Source organism: Seriola dumerili, unplaced genomic scaffold, assembly GCF_002260705.1.
Source record: "Seriola dumerili isolate Sdu_G_001 unplaced genomic scaffold, Sdu_1.0 BDQW01000052.1, whole genome shotgun sequence".
In the NCBI taxonomy this organism is placed as follows: domain Eukaryota; kingdom Metazoa; phylum Chordata; class Actinopteri; order Carangiformes; family Carangidae; genus Seriola; species Seriola dumerili.
This window is the reverse complement of record NW_019174307.1, coordinates 13176119-13193152: the sequence shown is the minus strand read 5'-3', so window position 1 is coordinate 13193152 and position 17034 is coordinate 13176119. Positions and strand designations below refer to the sequence as shown.

Below are 17034 nucleotides of genomic sequence, written 5' to 3'. Positions count from 1 at the left end.
TGTGCTTTCAAGTAAAAATCAATTCGTCATGAAACAACTGATGCATCCGTGTGTTTTTACTGCCAACAAAGCAGCAGAGATTGCGGTTCATTCCGGGGCAGGTGCAGCGGCCTCATTAGTGAAAGTTATCCATGACAAAGTTGTCAGTTTGTACAAAAACAAGGGAGCCAAAGCCACACATTAGGCTGTGGCCTATTTATTATGGATATGAACCACCCTCTCATTCAGAGTTCAGATCATATTAAATGGTATGACTGTGACAATGCAGACACAATTGTCAATAGCAGTCCTTTCCTGAGGTTTTAACATAGACTGAATGATAATTAGTTTCCCTTTGTTGTCCTTATCTCTTACCTGCAGAAATGGCCAATTTATGCAGGCTGCACCCTGGCCAGGCAAAGTTGATGCTCCCCAGAGGAGGAAAGCAGCCATGTTTCAGACAATGGGAATGAACTCGGGGACATCTCAAGGTTGATTTAGATCCTGAGCAACATGGAATTAAATGAGGAACTAGGCCACACTGATCTTGGCCTAATGTTGACACAGCTTCCTCCCAGAATTAACTCTCATAAGGTGTACCGGCATCACCATGAGGAGTCCCGTGCATCTCTGAGATCTGGTCAAGTGAGAATAAAAATGCAAATGCCAAAAATATTGTTGAAATAGTGAGTGAACTAAATGTCAGTCCATCTTTTCAATATGAGATATGCGATTGACGTGAATAGGCGATTGAAGGCAAGTGTGAAAAGCTACAGAAGGCAGGTTATACCAACAGCTGTGATATTTGAGCTGTGAAATAAGCCTGGTCTTTTTTTTTTTTTTTTTTCTTTTTTTTAAAGAAGAAAAAGCAATTCTCTTATGTCCTTTGCAGAGATTATCATGAAAACACCCACAGTCTGTCTTTTCTTTTATCTTGTGGCTCTCTCAAAACTAATGATAACGAGGTACAATACAGAAGACAGGTGGTGTTGTTTTCATTATTGATAAGAATCTTTAGTTCTGAATATCCAAAGAGCTCCATTGATACGGAGAGCATAGCACTCTGAGGGAAAGGATACCCAGTTATTCCTGAAACATTTTGCCAGCTTTAATGTTACATTTTTCACACCACATCGCCCATCTGATCCACTTCTCCCTGGAATGACCACTTGTCTGCTCTTTACTACATCCCTGCCAAACAGATTTCATCGATCTATTCATAATCCCTGCTTCACATCCACATGTATTAGGAGCAACATCCTCCAGCCACGTTTTCCCTCTGATGCTGCTACTCTGTGCGCGCACATCAGTAAATGAATCACGTAGCACTAGAACAGCCCTTCTTCATGCGATCTTGCCAGACCTATTGGAGAAACCCCCCCAAGGCAAAGATCTGTCACTGTTCACTCATTTGCTGGAAGACGATCAGAAACTATGTTAAATGCAGCACGAAATACAGTGGAGTCTGCTTTAAAGAAGGCGTCGAGAGGATTCCGGTCAGATCTCACTGTGCAGGGAGCGGGTTTCAACAGTTGACGCGGAGAGAACTGAGCGCAAGGAAAGCGATTAATTTTGATTATCTGAAATCTTCCAGCACCCTTTTTCACGTTTTCTTTTTTTTGTGTCTCTCTCTCTCTCTCTCTCTCTCTCTCTCTCTCTCACTGGCAACGTTCGCGGGGGCAGTGCAGATGAGCATTGTCCGAATGAAGGATGCGAGAGCACTGGGTCCAATTGGACTGGATTATGGGATTATTGGACTGATTATAGGACAGTCATCGGGCAAAAGTCGCAGCCGTGCTATAGATGCTCTTGAATGACGGGAACACAAAAGGTTGGCCAGGAGTGACAGCTCTATATCCTGCTTTTATTCCACTTTGTGTCATGGGCAGGCTGTATATGCTACGCCAGCAGAACCCATATGCAACAGTGTGCCGCACAGGAAAAAAAGTAAATGCATTGTGAATGGTAACATCGGGCAATGCTGCATTTTGAACGGGCATGTCAGTATTTGCTGTAGCCTAGGTGTAGATGTCGCATGAGGGCAATGCGCTTTTGTAAGCTACGGTCTAACCTTCACCACAGAGATTCAAACCCTTTAACCTTGGATGCAGTGGGGAATATTAATACTTTATAGTCATCGATTATTCATTAAGTCAACCCCCCCCTGTGAGGAAAAACAAAGCATTTGTCGTACACTATGTTGAATTTGATCTTTAATTCATGCATTATGTGTCGTCGGGCGGTCATCTTTGTTTACAGAAAGAGTTCATCCTAGTCGAACGGCATGTGAAAGAGGTTAAAATACCGACTGAAAGGAGATAACGATTCACAAATCGATTTAATACCTAATTAGTGTGAGATCGGCGTCAACCACGCGCCTGGTTTGGGTTTAGTCCTCTAGGTTTGGCGTAATCAACAGGTTGAAAGTCAACGAGGATTTTTTTTTTTTTTTTTCTGTCTGCCACTACCGCATATCCAGTTGAAGGGATGCGTCTCTCTGTACCCATTTTCTTTCTGCTGTGGGTTAAAGCCCTGACATTGAAAAATCTCAATTATTCTGTCCCGGAGGAGCAAGGACCTGGCACTGTTATAGGCAATATAGCAAAAGATGCCGGATATGGGACCATGGAGAGAGGGAAAAAATCTAACTTCAGAGTGCTGGAGAATTCTGCACCACATCTGGTGGACGTTGACCCGGAGAGTGGACTAATCTTCACCAAACAAAGGATTGACAGGGAAACGTTATGCAGGCGCAACCCAAAGTGCCAGCTCTCTATGGAGGTGTTTGCCAACGACAAGGAAATATGCATGATCAAGATTGATATACAGGACATCAATGACAACTCGCCCAGTTTTCCTTCAGATCATGTTAATATTGATATTTCTGAAAACGCAGCTGCTGGCACACGCTTCCCTCTGACTATTGCACATGACTCAGATTCTGGGGAGAATGGGATAAAGACCTATCAGGTCACGAGAGATGATTACAATACCTTTTCTTTGGATTTAAAAGTGAGGGGTGATGGGACTATATATCCAGAGCTGGTGGTCCAGAGACCTCTGGATAGAGAGGATCAGAGTCATCACACCCTTCTCCTCACAGCAATTGACGGCGGGGAGTATCCAAGATCAGGCTCCATGCAAATTAACGTCAGAGTGACTGATTCCAATGACAATAGCCCAGTTTTTGAAAAATCTTCCTATGTGATCGAGATTCCAGAGAATTCGCCTCCTGGGAAAGTACTTATAGATTTGAATGCCACTGACCAAGATGAGGGGAGCAACGGGCAGGTGGTCTATTCCTTCACTGGATATGCATCTGAGAGAATCCAAGATTTGTTCTCTATTGACCCCAATACTGGCGTCATCAAGGTCCAGGGAGAAATTGACTATGAAGAGAATCCAATCATAGAGTTTGACGTCCAGGCTAAGGATCTGGGGCCCAACCCGATCCCAGGCCACTGTAAAATTACTGTGAAAGTGCTTGACAAGAATGACAACTCGCCAATAATAAGTTTTGTTTCTGTCCGGCAGGGAGCCATCAGTGAGGCAGCACCTCCAGAATCTGTCATAGCACTGGTCAGAGTGACAGATAAAGATTCTGGCCGTAATGGTCAACTTCAGTGCCGGGTGCTGGGAAATGTACCGTTCAGACTGCAGGAAAACAATGATAATTTTTACACACTGCTCACTGACAGACCTCTGGACAGGGAAATGAAAGATGAATACAATGTAACAATAGTGGCGAGAGACAATGGGATCCCTTCTTTGAACTACACTAAGTCGTTTACTGTGAAAATCTTGGATGAGAATGACAATGCGCCACGCTTTACAAAGACTATGTATCTGCTACAGGTGCCTGAGAACAACATCCCAGGGGAGTATTTGGGCTCCGTTCTGGCCCACGACCCAGATGTAGGTCGAAATGGAACTGTGTCGTACTCCATTCTGCCGTCGCATATAGGAGATGTTTCCGTGTACACCTATGTGTCTGTTAATCCCACCAATGGAGCCATATATGCCTCACGCTCTTTCAACTATGAGCAAACAAAATCCTTTGAGTTCAAAGTTCAGGCTAAAGATGGAGGATCTCCTCACATGGAGAGCACCTCTACAGTCAGGGTCAATGTTCTTGACGTCAACGACAATCTCCCAGTTATCATTTTACCCCTCCTGCAGAATGATACAGCTGAAATCCCAGTGCCTAGGAACGTAGGTATTGGATACATCGTGGCGACAGTGAAAGCGGTGGACCACGACCACGGAGAAAGTGGCCATTTGACCTACGAGATCACGGAGGGAAATGACGACCACCTGTTTGAGATGGATCCGGTGGGAGGAGAGGTCAGGACTGCCCACGCTCTTTGGGAAGAGGTCGCCCCTGTGGTTGAGCTGGTGGTGAAGGTAACTGACCATGGCAAGCCCCCCTTATCTGCCGTGGCTAAGCTGATCATTAGGGCGAACACAGAAACGGCGCCGGGTGGGGGTTCCAGCGCGAGCGGGGAACAGCAGCACTGGGACGTATCCCTGCCCCTCATAGTTACCCTCTGCATTATCTCTGTCATGCTCTTAGCAGTCATGACCGCCATCGCTGTCAAGTCCAAGCATCAAGATAAGGAGACTGGGAATTATAACTGCCGCATGGCTGAGTACTCCAATCCTCCAGTGGGGAAGGGCAAAAAGAAAAGGATCAACAAGAGTGACATCATGCTGGTGCAGAGTGAGATGGAGGAGAGAGATTCTGCGAGCCGGATGAATGTGGTGAGCAGCCCCTCACTCATCACTTCGCCAATATGTTTTGACTACCAGAGTCCTCTGCCGCTCACACTGCCCAGGTCAGAAGTCATGTACCTGAAAACCACCCCAAACAGCCTGACAGTCCCCAGGGCAGGTTGCCACTCCAGCTTTGCCGGGCTTAGCACAGACACTCCAGCGAATAGGATGTCAGTGATACAGGTAAGGAGGATGCTGCACCGTACTCTTTATCTGCCCTTTATTCTCGCTTATCTGCACCCGCTGCTTTACCACACAAATCTGACAAAAGAAAAGTAATCGACTGAAAAAGAGAAACTCTGTCACTGTGAGCACACATCATTATTTCTCCCCCTGTTATGACAGTATGGAGCATTCTCTGTATATGAAGCATGATATGGCAACTTGGTGTCAGAATATATTCATGTGTTGTAAATGGCATTTCACTAAAGAGAGCTTTCCTTTTTTTTTTTAGAGACTGCTGCATTGTAAGTCTACTCGTGCAAAATGGTACAGGTGGTCCGCATAATCAGAAAGTCCTCTCAGTTAGACATGCAAACAGTGTGAGTCTTGAACAAGGCTGCTGTGACCCTGCCAGATCCACTGCTATAGAGTGAAAACAAAACCCTGCCTGAAATGTGGGATTGGACAGGTGTTTGAGCAGCTTGTCCGATCACATTACTGAACCAATGTGCACCAGGCAGCTAGATGCACACAGCATAACCTTACAATCGCATTTTTCGCTCCCCACAAATATGGGCCAGATCCACCCATCCGCATCCAAAGTTGGCACGATAAGGCCATTAATAGGGTGCAGCCTTGCCTTGTAGAGATGGCAGGGTTGAACACACAAGCCAGCTAACATGCTAATTTGACAGCATGGGCTTGTAGTGCTGTGTAGCACACCAGAATTATCTGTTGTAAACGATGTAAATATCTAGGACAGTCTCACAGACAGTCTCATTTGGAGATGATAACACAGATGACAAGGCCTGGCACTGTCACCAGTCACTAGGGTACGTGGGTGTGATCAACACAAACACATTATTCTCAAGATAGGAAGGGGAAAAAAAAGGATGCTGATGACAGTGGCTAATGCTTTACTCCTTTGCCTTGCCAAGGAGGCACATATGGTCACAATGGAGATGTGCTCTTATCACACCGTCATCACTGGCAGGTGCTCTCTGGCTTTTATTGACATCTTTCAGGTGCCATAATAAATAATATAAGACTCTGAAAACCAGGCAAGAATGTTTCTTTTCCTGTCTGAACCTCATGTTTCTCAGGCTATTGTTGAAAATTGCATGAAATTTTTAACATGATCAATGCAAAATATCATTTTTCTTTCCTTTCTAGACAGAAAATTTTCCCTCAGAGTCCAATTACGCTGGCAGCAGGCAACCATTTGTTCAAAGGTAAGAGGTCTATCCAAAGGCTTCCTTACCAGTGCATTTAGCTTCTTCATCTTTGTATCAAGGCAGCTGACTATGGCTATCAAATACGAACACTCATGCAGAGGTAATGGCAAGTTATGTTTTTTTTTTCTCTTCCTTCCATTCTGCTGCAGCTCAACATTTAAGGATGCAGAACGAGCAAGCCTCCGAGACAGTGGCCATGGTGATAGTGACCAGGCTGATAGTGACCAGGATACTAATAAAGGCTCACACTGCGACACGTCTGCCAGGGAGGCCCTCAAGATGAAAGCAACAGCAGTTAATGGCCAGCCTTTTGAGCAGGGTGAGTGGACGCACTCTGTTCCTGACATCTGGAAGATGCCTAACTGACTCTTGTACCAGACATTAATTATACTATATGCACTGAGAACATGCACGCAGTTCGCTGGTGTTTAAATGGAAGGTCCACCAGCACCTGGGTACAGCTGATGGAGACATTTAACATTTAACGTGGAAGAGGTAAATCGAGACTGTTATTAGATGCAGGTAGTGTTACTTTGTACCGCTTTACATTGCAGACAGCCTGAGCTGTGTTGCAAAGATGACATGAAGGCACCGGAGTGGAAGGTAGATGGCAGTTCAAAAGGATAAAAGAGTCCATTGGCTGAAGGTAGAATGTTCAAACATCTTGTGTTTGATTTAGCCATCAAACAAACTCATATGCATGGCAAAGTGTGCCTCCGTCTGTGTCTTTTTTGATCATGTCATTATTTGAGCACAGCTTCGTCGCATGCATGTCTTCAACAACACGACAGAGACAAGAAAGCATGATAGACACTTGCAGTGCAAAATGACAGGTATTTCTGGTGCAACATGACAGAGTGTTTCCACCCTTTGCTTGAGAAGATTTTCTCAGTCATTATCAGTTTTGCCGTGGTTACACTGTTTTGAAAGGAGCTTTACTTTAAAACTGAAAATAGAAATGTTGAATGTTATTTCACAAATCTCAAACGATCCCGATTTCCAGGAGCATAATCACAGATGATTGTCAGTTGGTTGCAACCTTGGTCGACCTGATAGGGGCTGATATATTTAGCTGTTGTGGATATTAACTGAAAATATGAGAGCAACTCTCACTGGCGAGATAAAAGATAATGCAGGGACTTCAGTGAAGTGGTGGTGTTTCTCATTTCCTCGTGTGAGCCTTGGAAGAGAATGGCTGTGGTCATCAGGTCCTTCTGCAGCAGCACTTTCCACACCATTTACATCGCTATGAACTGTTTGTTTGTGGCTCGCTCAAGAGGGCAGAGATGGGAACACTCTTGTGGCTGCCAGAGAGATGTGTGAATCTCTCTCTCCCCTCTCTCTCTCTCTATCTATCTCATTTTTGTGTATGTGTGAGAGTGCTTCTGTGTGTGTGTGTGTGTGTGTGTGTGTCTGTGCGCCATGAGGAATTATGGCAGACCAAACTTGACTCTGTGGGAGGTGTAAATTCAATCACAATTTTTTTTTGCAGCACATTTCTGAGTCTGATTCAGTCCAAGTTCTGAGGCCAATCACATGCAGAGATATTGAAAGAGATGTTTTGTACATGCGAGACTGAATATTTACATGTGCAGCGCTGACGCCTGCCGGACAGGAATGTCAGTTAATTTATAGAGCTGTGTTTGTAAGATAAGAGAAATAGAGGAAATGCAAAGAAGTGAGGTGTTGCTTTTAATATTAATGGCTTTTGCTAATGCTTTTCCTGTATGTGAGAGAATTCAGTTAAAGAGGAAAACTAATGGCTAGATTAAATGGCGTTCTCTCTTGTGGGGTTGGTCAGTTGAACATTAAATGGTGTCACTGTCTGCTGACTACAAGATTTAAGATCTACATTATGCATCATACCTTAGACCTGATCACACAGAAACATCACCCTCCAACCCACGCACTCCTTCTGTCTCTTGCTCTCTCTCTCTCTCTCTCTCTCACACACACACACATATACACTCACTCACACACACACACACACACACACACACACACAGGTGCATTTATTGAACAACAAAGCCAGTGTTTTGTAGATTTTGACAAGATAGAGCTATTATCCAAAATGGAGACACCACAGAATTTTAGTTCCAAATGCACCAACACAAAAGCTTGTGGGTTAAGTAGTATTGCTTTTATGTCTTTACCTTTACCATCCCTGTAGTCTCCTGGCTGCTTTGATACAGGTAATATATGCACCTGTGCAGCTTCCACTATCATGCACTCTGAATATTTATTCACTCTCACAGACACCAGATGCACAGTGGGTATGTTGCTAGGCTTTTTTCTGATTCTATTTATAATGGGCAGTCAGTTTCTTTGTTTTGGAGCATGTTGTTGTTCCGTTCACAGTCAGCCATAAGATCACAGCTACTTTGTCACTTTGTCCTGATTCTATTATCTGACAATGTATATGCAGTGGACTATACTGCATAAAGCCATTGTATGAGTCTGTCATTTTAGAGCTGTTATTTAACACATTTTTTTTTCTTTATTCACTGATGAAACGGAAAATGGAAATTAAGGGACAATGCAGGGCACATTAGACGAAAGCATCGTTATTTCTTCATCCTCTTCCTTCAACATTTTTGTTATAAAAAAATGCAGATTGTACATCTACTAAGAATAGTGTGAAATACTTTGTTTTGTTATGAATTGGTACTTGTAGTTAATAGCTTGTTCATACATTTTATGCTAGAAAAGCGATAGTGTGCGATCATGAGGGTGTGATCATAATGGGAAAAATAACACAAATCTTTATCCCTCGTAAGCACTAATGGCAACACTTGATGTCCCCCTATAAGTATTCATAAATATTTGATGAATCGCTTCTAACCCTAGTGTAGCTGTAAGTTGATAAAAGTGATTATTAATGTTTTTGTTAACAGCTATAACTTGTGGGCACCCATAAGTGGAGGCTATAAACAGATAATGAATGTCAGATAAGTTACATTCTGACTTTATCTGCTTACAACTATATTATAGTGTGTTGTAAACCATTTATTTAGTGTTTACAGACTGCTCATAAATGCTAAACAGCGGGATTTAATGCATCACCGCATTAAGAATTACATTTTGTGTAAACGTGCAGACACAATCCTTCAACTACTTTTTGTTATAAAGGAAGATACAATAACACACACACACACAAAAAAAAAAAATCCTTACTCTGTTGTTGCTGAACCTTATAAGCACATACATCCCTTTGCATCAGCATCATCTGCTAGCTCCTCTGCAGCAGTGAGAGGTACCATGGAAATGAATTCAGCATCTCCCTGCTTCTCCTCGCTCATGCTTATTGTTCTGGCCTCGTATATTTGTGCCACAGAAATACTTTTCTGTATGGTGCTAGGAACAGAGACGGAGAACCACAAGTGCGGGGGGTTGGGGGGATGGGGGGTGTAAATTGTGATCTGGAGTGTAGATGCTTCAAAGTGTAGCACTTCTAATATTCTGGTTTTACCAAATCAAAGCCATCATTTAGTCTTTTTTTTTTTTTGATGTGGAATGCATTTTGAACTCAAATGAGTATTTTCTCTTGATCTTAGTCCTGACAAAGATAGTGTAAGAATGGCGCATGCAAAGAATGGAACCACGTATAAGTTCATGTGACACGACAGGAAAAAAGATCACAGTATGCAGCCAGAAATTTAAGTGTAAAAATGGTTTGTAGAAAACTATAGTTACATCTTGGTGCGCCACTAACTTAAAACTGATCAATTATTAAAAATAGACTTTACTTCCCCTACTTTATTACATACTTCAAGACTTTAATGGCTTCCCTGCTTGTTAGCTGGCACCTTACCACCAAGGATAACTGTTTATAAAGCACAAATTATCATAATTGTTGTGATCTAACTTGTTTTAAAACCTTAAACCATCTTCATGTCAAATACGAGTGATTTTGATCATTTATTTCATTTTCCTTTATTTACCCAGATAAACGTCTCATTGAAATTAAAATATCTTTTTCAAGACAGACCTGGCCAAGTGGGCCGCACAAAAACATTGTTACGATAAATCCAAACAACATCACAATATCGGGTTTAGATACAATAAAAGACTAAAGTCAATTTCCCATTAAGATGGGTAAACAGGTATGATATTCCATAATCATTCATTTTAAAATTGACCTAAATCCCCCACAGTAATCAGCACTGACAATTTTAGAGCTGATTACTGAAATGTGTTATTTACCTGCCTCATGTAGTTGAGATTTTAGCTCTTTCATTTGAGAGAATAAACACAATTCATGTATCATTATACACTGTATTTTTTAAAAGAGTATACAAATGAAAACTCTTCCAATCTTTAAAAAGATGTTACAGGAAATAAGCATCAACTGTTTGTGTTTCTGGTTAAAACAGACTGATTTGATTTTGTTGAGAGACAAACCCCATTTGTTTTCATGTGAACATTGTTTATGTAAAGCAAACAAGGTGGCTAGTGAGCTCACGCAGCTGGGTACAGCTGCAGAAGAAAAAAACTCAGCATACAAAAGAAAAGGGTTTCCCACATGATGGAATTCGCACAAAGAAAAAAAAAAAAGTATTGATGAAATGTGTCTACAAGGTCTTTGTCAGGCAAACATCTGTGTGAACAAAAAGCAGCATACAGACAAAAAGTGACAGCTCCAATTACAATTAGGGCCGATCACATGACACAAAATGACAGCCATTATTCCAAAACATTTTACTGTGCATATAAACACACACACACACACACACACACACACACACACACACACACAACACACACACACACACACACACACACACACACACACACACACACACACACACACACACACACACACACACAAAAGACTGTAGCTTTAGCCCATAAAGAAAAAGATTTAATACTTTTTATGGACATGTTTACATTGCAACAAATTTGAAACATTCTCAAAAACATTTGAAAACAGCAAAATTAAGAGCCCTAATCAATTTGCTAAATCTCTGCCCAGCCATAGTATAATTAACACAGTCATTTTGGCTGCATAAGTGCATGTGTGGGTATGTTTGTGTAGGTGTTCATGGACATGTGAATGAGCATTGCATTGTATGTGTGCCGCTGTTCACATCTCTTGGGGGTTGTGTCCCAGAGATGGTTTCTTCTTCTTCTTCTTCTTTTTTTTTGTTTGTTTGAACTTCCTCCTCGGGTTTATGATGTACCCTCCAGCAAACTGGCCAAGGCTGGTGTACAGAGGAAGGTGCTGTTGCCTTTGAACACGAGGATCTCCCCACGTCTTCTAAGGAAGAGCCTCGTCATGTGGAGCTTCCCCTTTTCCAGGCTCCATCCTCACCAGAGCCAGTTTTCACAATGAGATCAAGTGCCTCATTCACAGTTAGCCACTTGCTCGTGGTCTTTGATATCATAGAATGGCATGAGAGCGAGATAGAGAAGCCTTATTTTTAGACCAAAGCTATGATATCTGATCAGTGTAGTATCAGCTTGTGATTGGATGAAATATTGTGTTTAAAGCTTTGGCTGTAATTTTTTGGTTTCCATTTGCAGAGGCGATGAGAAAAAGCATGTGTAGTTTTAGTGTGTGAGACTGTAACTAGATGTGAGAACTTTATATTTGCTGCTGTGTTGGTTTTGTATGTGTATTTGTCTTTATGTGTATTACATGCTCATTCATTCATTTCTTGTAGTTGGACATGGCCAAAACAAGTAAACAACCAAAACTCTGCTCAAATCAGTGATCATCAGGGATGCCAATCAGAGCAAAGAGAACACAGTTATAAAAGTTAAATCAGTTAACAGAACAACTTGGAGATTAAATTTATACTTTTACAAATGAAATTGCTGTTTCGCTCTCATGTATAACAAATGAAGGAAAACTATCATTTTCTACCAATTTACAAAGACACATTTGACATTTTTGCTTCATGCCTCCACATGCAAAATACCTCGATGAATCAATGTCAAATTAATCTTGATAGGGTAGTGTAGTGGCTACAGGAAAAGAAAAAAAAAGAAAAAGAAATGACACCTTCTACATAATAACACCATGGAAATTGGTCCATTCTATGTGTCGCTCTTTTCTGCCTGCCAGGGTTATATGTGGTATGAAATGTAAAAGCCTGAGTTAGGGCACATAGATAAAGCCTTAGTACTGACACTGATACACAGTCTCACATACATGTTGTACAATCCTGAGAACGCAGCTGAAGCTATATAGTCATGGTTTAATCAAGGCCCCACTTCAATAACCAATATAAGGTCAAGTCTCATATTATACAATTACTGCTCTACAGCTATCCTTAGACCAAGTTACATGAAAATGATTTCCGCTCAACTTTTATGTTGTCACACATTCAACAGTAGTTATATATATATTTTTTTTGCAGCAACAAGATCACAGAGGTGCTCTTGTGGCAAGGACAGGTCACAATATGAGTCCACTAACAAGAAGTGAAATGAAAAATGGGCAGGAAATGCAAATGAGCTGCTGATTATGCACCAGAGTCTCTCAAAGTAATTAGAAAAAAATACTACAGGTCAAATTAATGAGTGTTTGTGCTCCTGATGTAATGGTGTTTCCAAAATCCAGTTGCACTTGGATGTTTCATTCCAGATTTGATTGACTGATTTTCACCCAGTTTTTAGAAAAAAATCAAATTAACACCTATAAATGACAATAATGAAGCCTAACAATATGCTAACTAAAAACATCCTAACTACAGAATTTCTCACCACTGTCTGACCAGAAATGATAAATATCGCCACTCATGCAAATTACACAGTTGTGCTTGTGTGTGTGTGTGTGTGTGTGTTTTCTGTTTATTTCGCACAAACTGCTGCTGGAAACAAAACATGAAAAGCACATCACTTCCTCTGCACCAGATGATATTTTCCAGGAAACACCCACACATGTTGTTGAGAATAGCATGAGCAAGATGTTTCATGAATAGGTTGACTATTTGCTACACTGACCAGTGAAGAAGCAAAATTAACTTTTTTCCTAGAACATTGTTTTGTATCATTACATTTGCATTCTGAGTCGTGTAGAATGGATAAGGGTGTGTTTACGTTGCTAAATCTAACTCTCCCATATCTGTTGCAAACAGGCTACTGGTTCATATTTTCTGAGAAATTCTAGTGATGCATACTAAATAACTTATATCAACAAAGCCACTATAGGATTTCAAGAATAGTACGGGAATTTGTGTTTGTTTGCAGTGTTTTATTGTTGTTGCTCATCCTTCAAAATGCCATCTACATTTTCTTCTAGGTTGTTTATTCTTACCCCAGCAGGGTCCAATAACAAATGTTTAACTGTTTTTGCAGAGCAAGACAAATCAGTCCACTGCACGGATGAATGTCGTGCACTGGGACATTCTGACAGATGCTGGATGCCAAAGTTACGGGTAGGAAGCCAAGCAGACAGCGCCGATAATCGCACCAACCTTTTCATCCCTGTGGGAATGGATGCCATGGTAGAGACAGAGATTTATGGCACCATCAGCTGCAGCAGCAGAAAAACCCTCAGCACGTTTGGAAAGGAACAGCGGGACAGTACAATCCTCGTGGCCAATGTCAAACCTTACTTAAAATCGCAGCGTGCACTAAGCCCACCGCTACAGGAAAGTCCATCCGCGTCCAGTAGTCCCAGCAAGAGTAGTATGCCCCTGGACTTGGCCAACCATGAGTCCAAAGAAGAGAGGGAGGGGGGTTCAGACAGCAGTGCCTATGGCCCACCAGATGGCCAGTGCTCCCCACTGCACACCGAATTGGAGGAGCCCTCCTACCTGACCTGTGAGCTCAGGCCTAAGTCCCTGTCAAGCGGTCTCATTCACAGCTCTGTCATCAGCCAAGAGTGTGGGGGGTCAGATTATGTCCTCGACCCGCGGGACTCCGGTAACTGACAGGTCAGGTGATCTTGCTTGCTTGCTCTCACCTGCCAGGGGTGAGATGATGATATCACAGATTAATGAGGAAGAGATGATTTTTTTTTTTTTTTTTTTTTTTTTTTTTTTCGTTTGTTTTTTTCGTTTGTTTTGTTTTGTTTTTTGACCTACAGAGGTGTCCAGACACGCATTGTATAACCAAAAACCATCTGCTTTGTATGTTTTTTGAGTTTGTGACTTGTTGTGTTTAGGTGAAATGTGTGTCCTTGACTGCTGTGAAGGTTTTGGGGGGAAAAAATCAGAGCTTACCTGACTTCAAGTGTTTTCATGGTGTACTGTACCTGTCAATTTAGATGTCTGTATTTTACACATTTCAAGCTCCAATTTTGTGAGGCTATTGAACAAATTGCTACTGTTAAGCTATTGAGTCCTGTCTGCTTTTGTACAGTGAAGCTTTCTGTCTCCATTTAGTGTATAAGGAACATCTCTTTGAATATCACAGGCAACTGAAATACATATCAGTGACGTTAAATACAAAAGTGAAGTGTCTTATGAACTGTTAATGGTGGTGCAACAGGGAATGTCCCTTTTCATAAAACCATTTGAGGTTCCTATAAAAACAATTTTTTAAGAATGTATTTGTAATTTTATTGTCGTCCTCTCTGCAGTTTATGTGAAAATAAGCTGAGCTTACACGTGAATGTGGGCTACTGTATTTGTTGTGTATTTTATTAAATTTCTATACACTGTGTGCATGGAAGGCAGTTATTTTTGACCGGTGACAACTTCTGAAGCTGTCGTGTTTTGTTTTTTTTGTTTTTTTTTTTGTTTTTGTTTTTTTTATGTGAAAGAAATGTATATATGTCTACGAGGTGCTTAAATGTGTTAATGACAAAAAATCCCTCCTCAGACGTGCCAACTTCAGCTCTATTCTGTATACCAGCACATGTTATCTAGCTGCAGTCTAGATCCAAGTTGGAGGAACTTCAAAAGAAAAATCACAAATCAACATTTTGCACAGCTATTTATTTTTAAAAGCTCAAATAAAAACAGGCACTGTGTATTAGTGCACCCAACAGAAGATGAGTTGACTTCCTCTGCTCAATGCCTACAATGTGCTGTAAGTACACATCATAAGGTCAAGATAGAAATCCTGCTCATGCTTTTGCTCTCCAATTCAAAGTCTTCAGAGCTGCTGCCAGTTAATGTCTGCTTGTGATTACAGCTTTATTTAAATATGAATGTGTCTGACAAATGGCAAGACATGAATCAAACAAAAAATGAAAAACTTAACATTCAGCTGCAACTAGCAGTTACAAGTAAAGACGTTTTGCTACGAATTCTTTGATTAGATAAAATGAAATTTTAATGATCCCTGTGGGAGAAAGTGGGTCATTGCAGCAGCAAAGGATTGAACAAATAATGCATTAAAGGTTATCACAAGTAAATATATATATATATAAAAAAGAGAGAGAGAGAGAATTATACAACAAATAAAAAATACATCATCGTCATCGAAAAGATTTCAAGGGTATATTTGTAATATCTGATATTTCATAGTCACTGGGTGCACAAGATGTTAATCTCTCTTCCTCGCTAGATTTATAAGCCCACATGTGCAAATTTCTTGTGTAGGTGCAATGTGCACTATTTACTATTGAATTAAATACAGAAAGGGAAGGTGCAGTGACAGGTTCGTGGTTCACAGACATATAACAAGAGTCTAAACCTCTGATATCCATCCACTGGCTCATTTCTTTCCCCACATAACCTGTTTTCTGCTCATTCATTCCAGCAGAAGATACGGACAGAAATGTTGCTGTGGCCAGAGTAATATAGCATACCTACTAAATCTGCTCGACATAATCCATATAGAGCGATCAAGTATAAATATGGATGTATGTTTACCAAGACAGATCACTAAATTTAGGAATTCTGGCAATGTAGAAATGTTTTGTATTTTTCATCTGTAAAACAATCACACAAAAGCCCTTTTTCTTTTTACTTGGTTAAGTTTAGTTTCTCCATCTGGAGACGCTGACTTTTGTACCCCAGCTCGGTGAGCAGTTCGAGAATGCCTTGTTTTTCATGAGCTCTGGATAACAGAATCCTGTCATCTACTGAGAGCTGACTATAAGTACGACTCAGTTTCTCCTCAGGGAAAACACATTAATTTGGATTTTGATTTGCATTTGTTTTGGTGCTGGTATTGACACAATTCCAGACCTAGATGTCTCATCTCAGCAGGCAGCTCTGATGAGCTCATCTGCATAAGTTGAAATACTCTTTGAGAGGGAGATTGCGTGGGTCACAGCAACTCATCCCATTGAAATACAGACAGAAACATCACATCATTTTATCTGTATCAGTCCCAGGGTTCTCAGAACACGGGGGATGAAGACAGGTGAGCAGAATGTCAAGTAGAAAGGGGATGAACCATTTGCTGCGACACTTACTCCTCCGATTTTTTAACACTGTAGCAATGAAGGATGTAAAACAGGTTAAACTTCCACTTTTGCCACAATTACGCAAAATTTGCTTTGAAGTAAACCCCTTTCTTAATTAGCACAAAGCTACAATACTGGTGCTTGACAAAAAAAAAAAGTGCTATGTTGTCGGGGGGAACTGAATACAGATTAAGGACTAGCATGCAGTGCTGGATGAATATGACTTGTCTCTCAGAATGATTACAGTCATAGTGAAAGGGAATTACAGACAATGAAACTGATCTGTGTAATACCTCCATTCTTCTACATTTTACATACACAAATGATCTATTCAGATGAAAATGGAATGAGCAGTGTACCATTCAGTTGTGAAAAATTGACATGCTCACCCTGAGTACTTAAGCTTTTAATTCAATAATTCAATAACACAGCCGATTAAGAGCTTGTCTTCCACCTTCACCAAATGCTATGGGAGATGGTTCCACTTGGCTGGGAACTGTTGGTGGGGAAACAACAGTGAACACAACACATAAACAATATTGAGAGTGTAGTTTTCACTTTAACCAAGAGACGTCA

The 17034-nt window shown here is 41.1% G+C and overlaps 1 protein-coding gene across 1 annotated transcript; it reads left to right on the top strand.

The window, feature by feature from the left end:
• Positions 1–2466: 2466 nt before the first annotated feature.
• On the top strand, positions 2467–14029 carry LOC111218662 (protocadherin-17-like). Its single transcript, XM_022741069.1, has 4 exons — positions 2467–4935; positions 6088–6146; positions 6299–6468; positions 13452–14029. The coding sequence occupies exons 1-4, from the start codon at positions 2467–2469 to the stop codon at positions 14027–14029; spliced, it is 3276 nt and encodes a 1091-aa protein (XP_022596790.1).
• The last annotated feature ends 3005 nt before the right edge of the window (positions 14030–17034 follow it).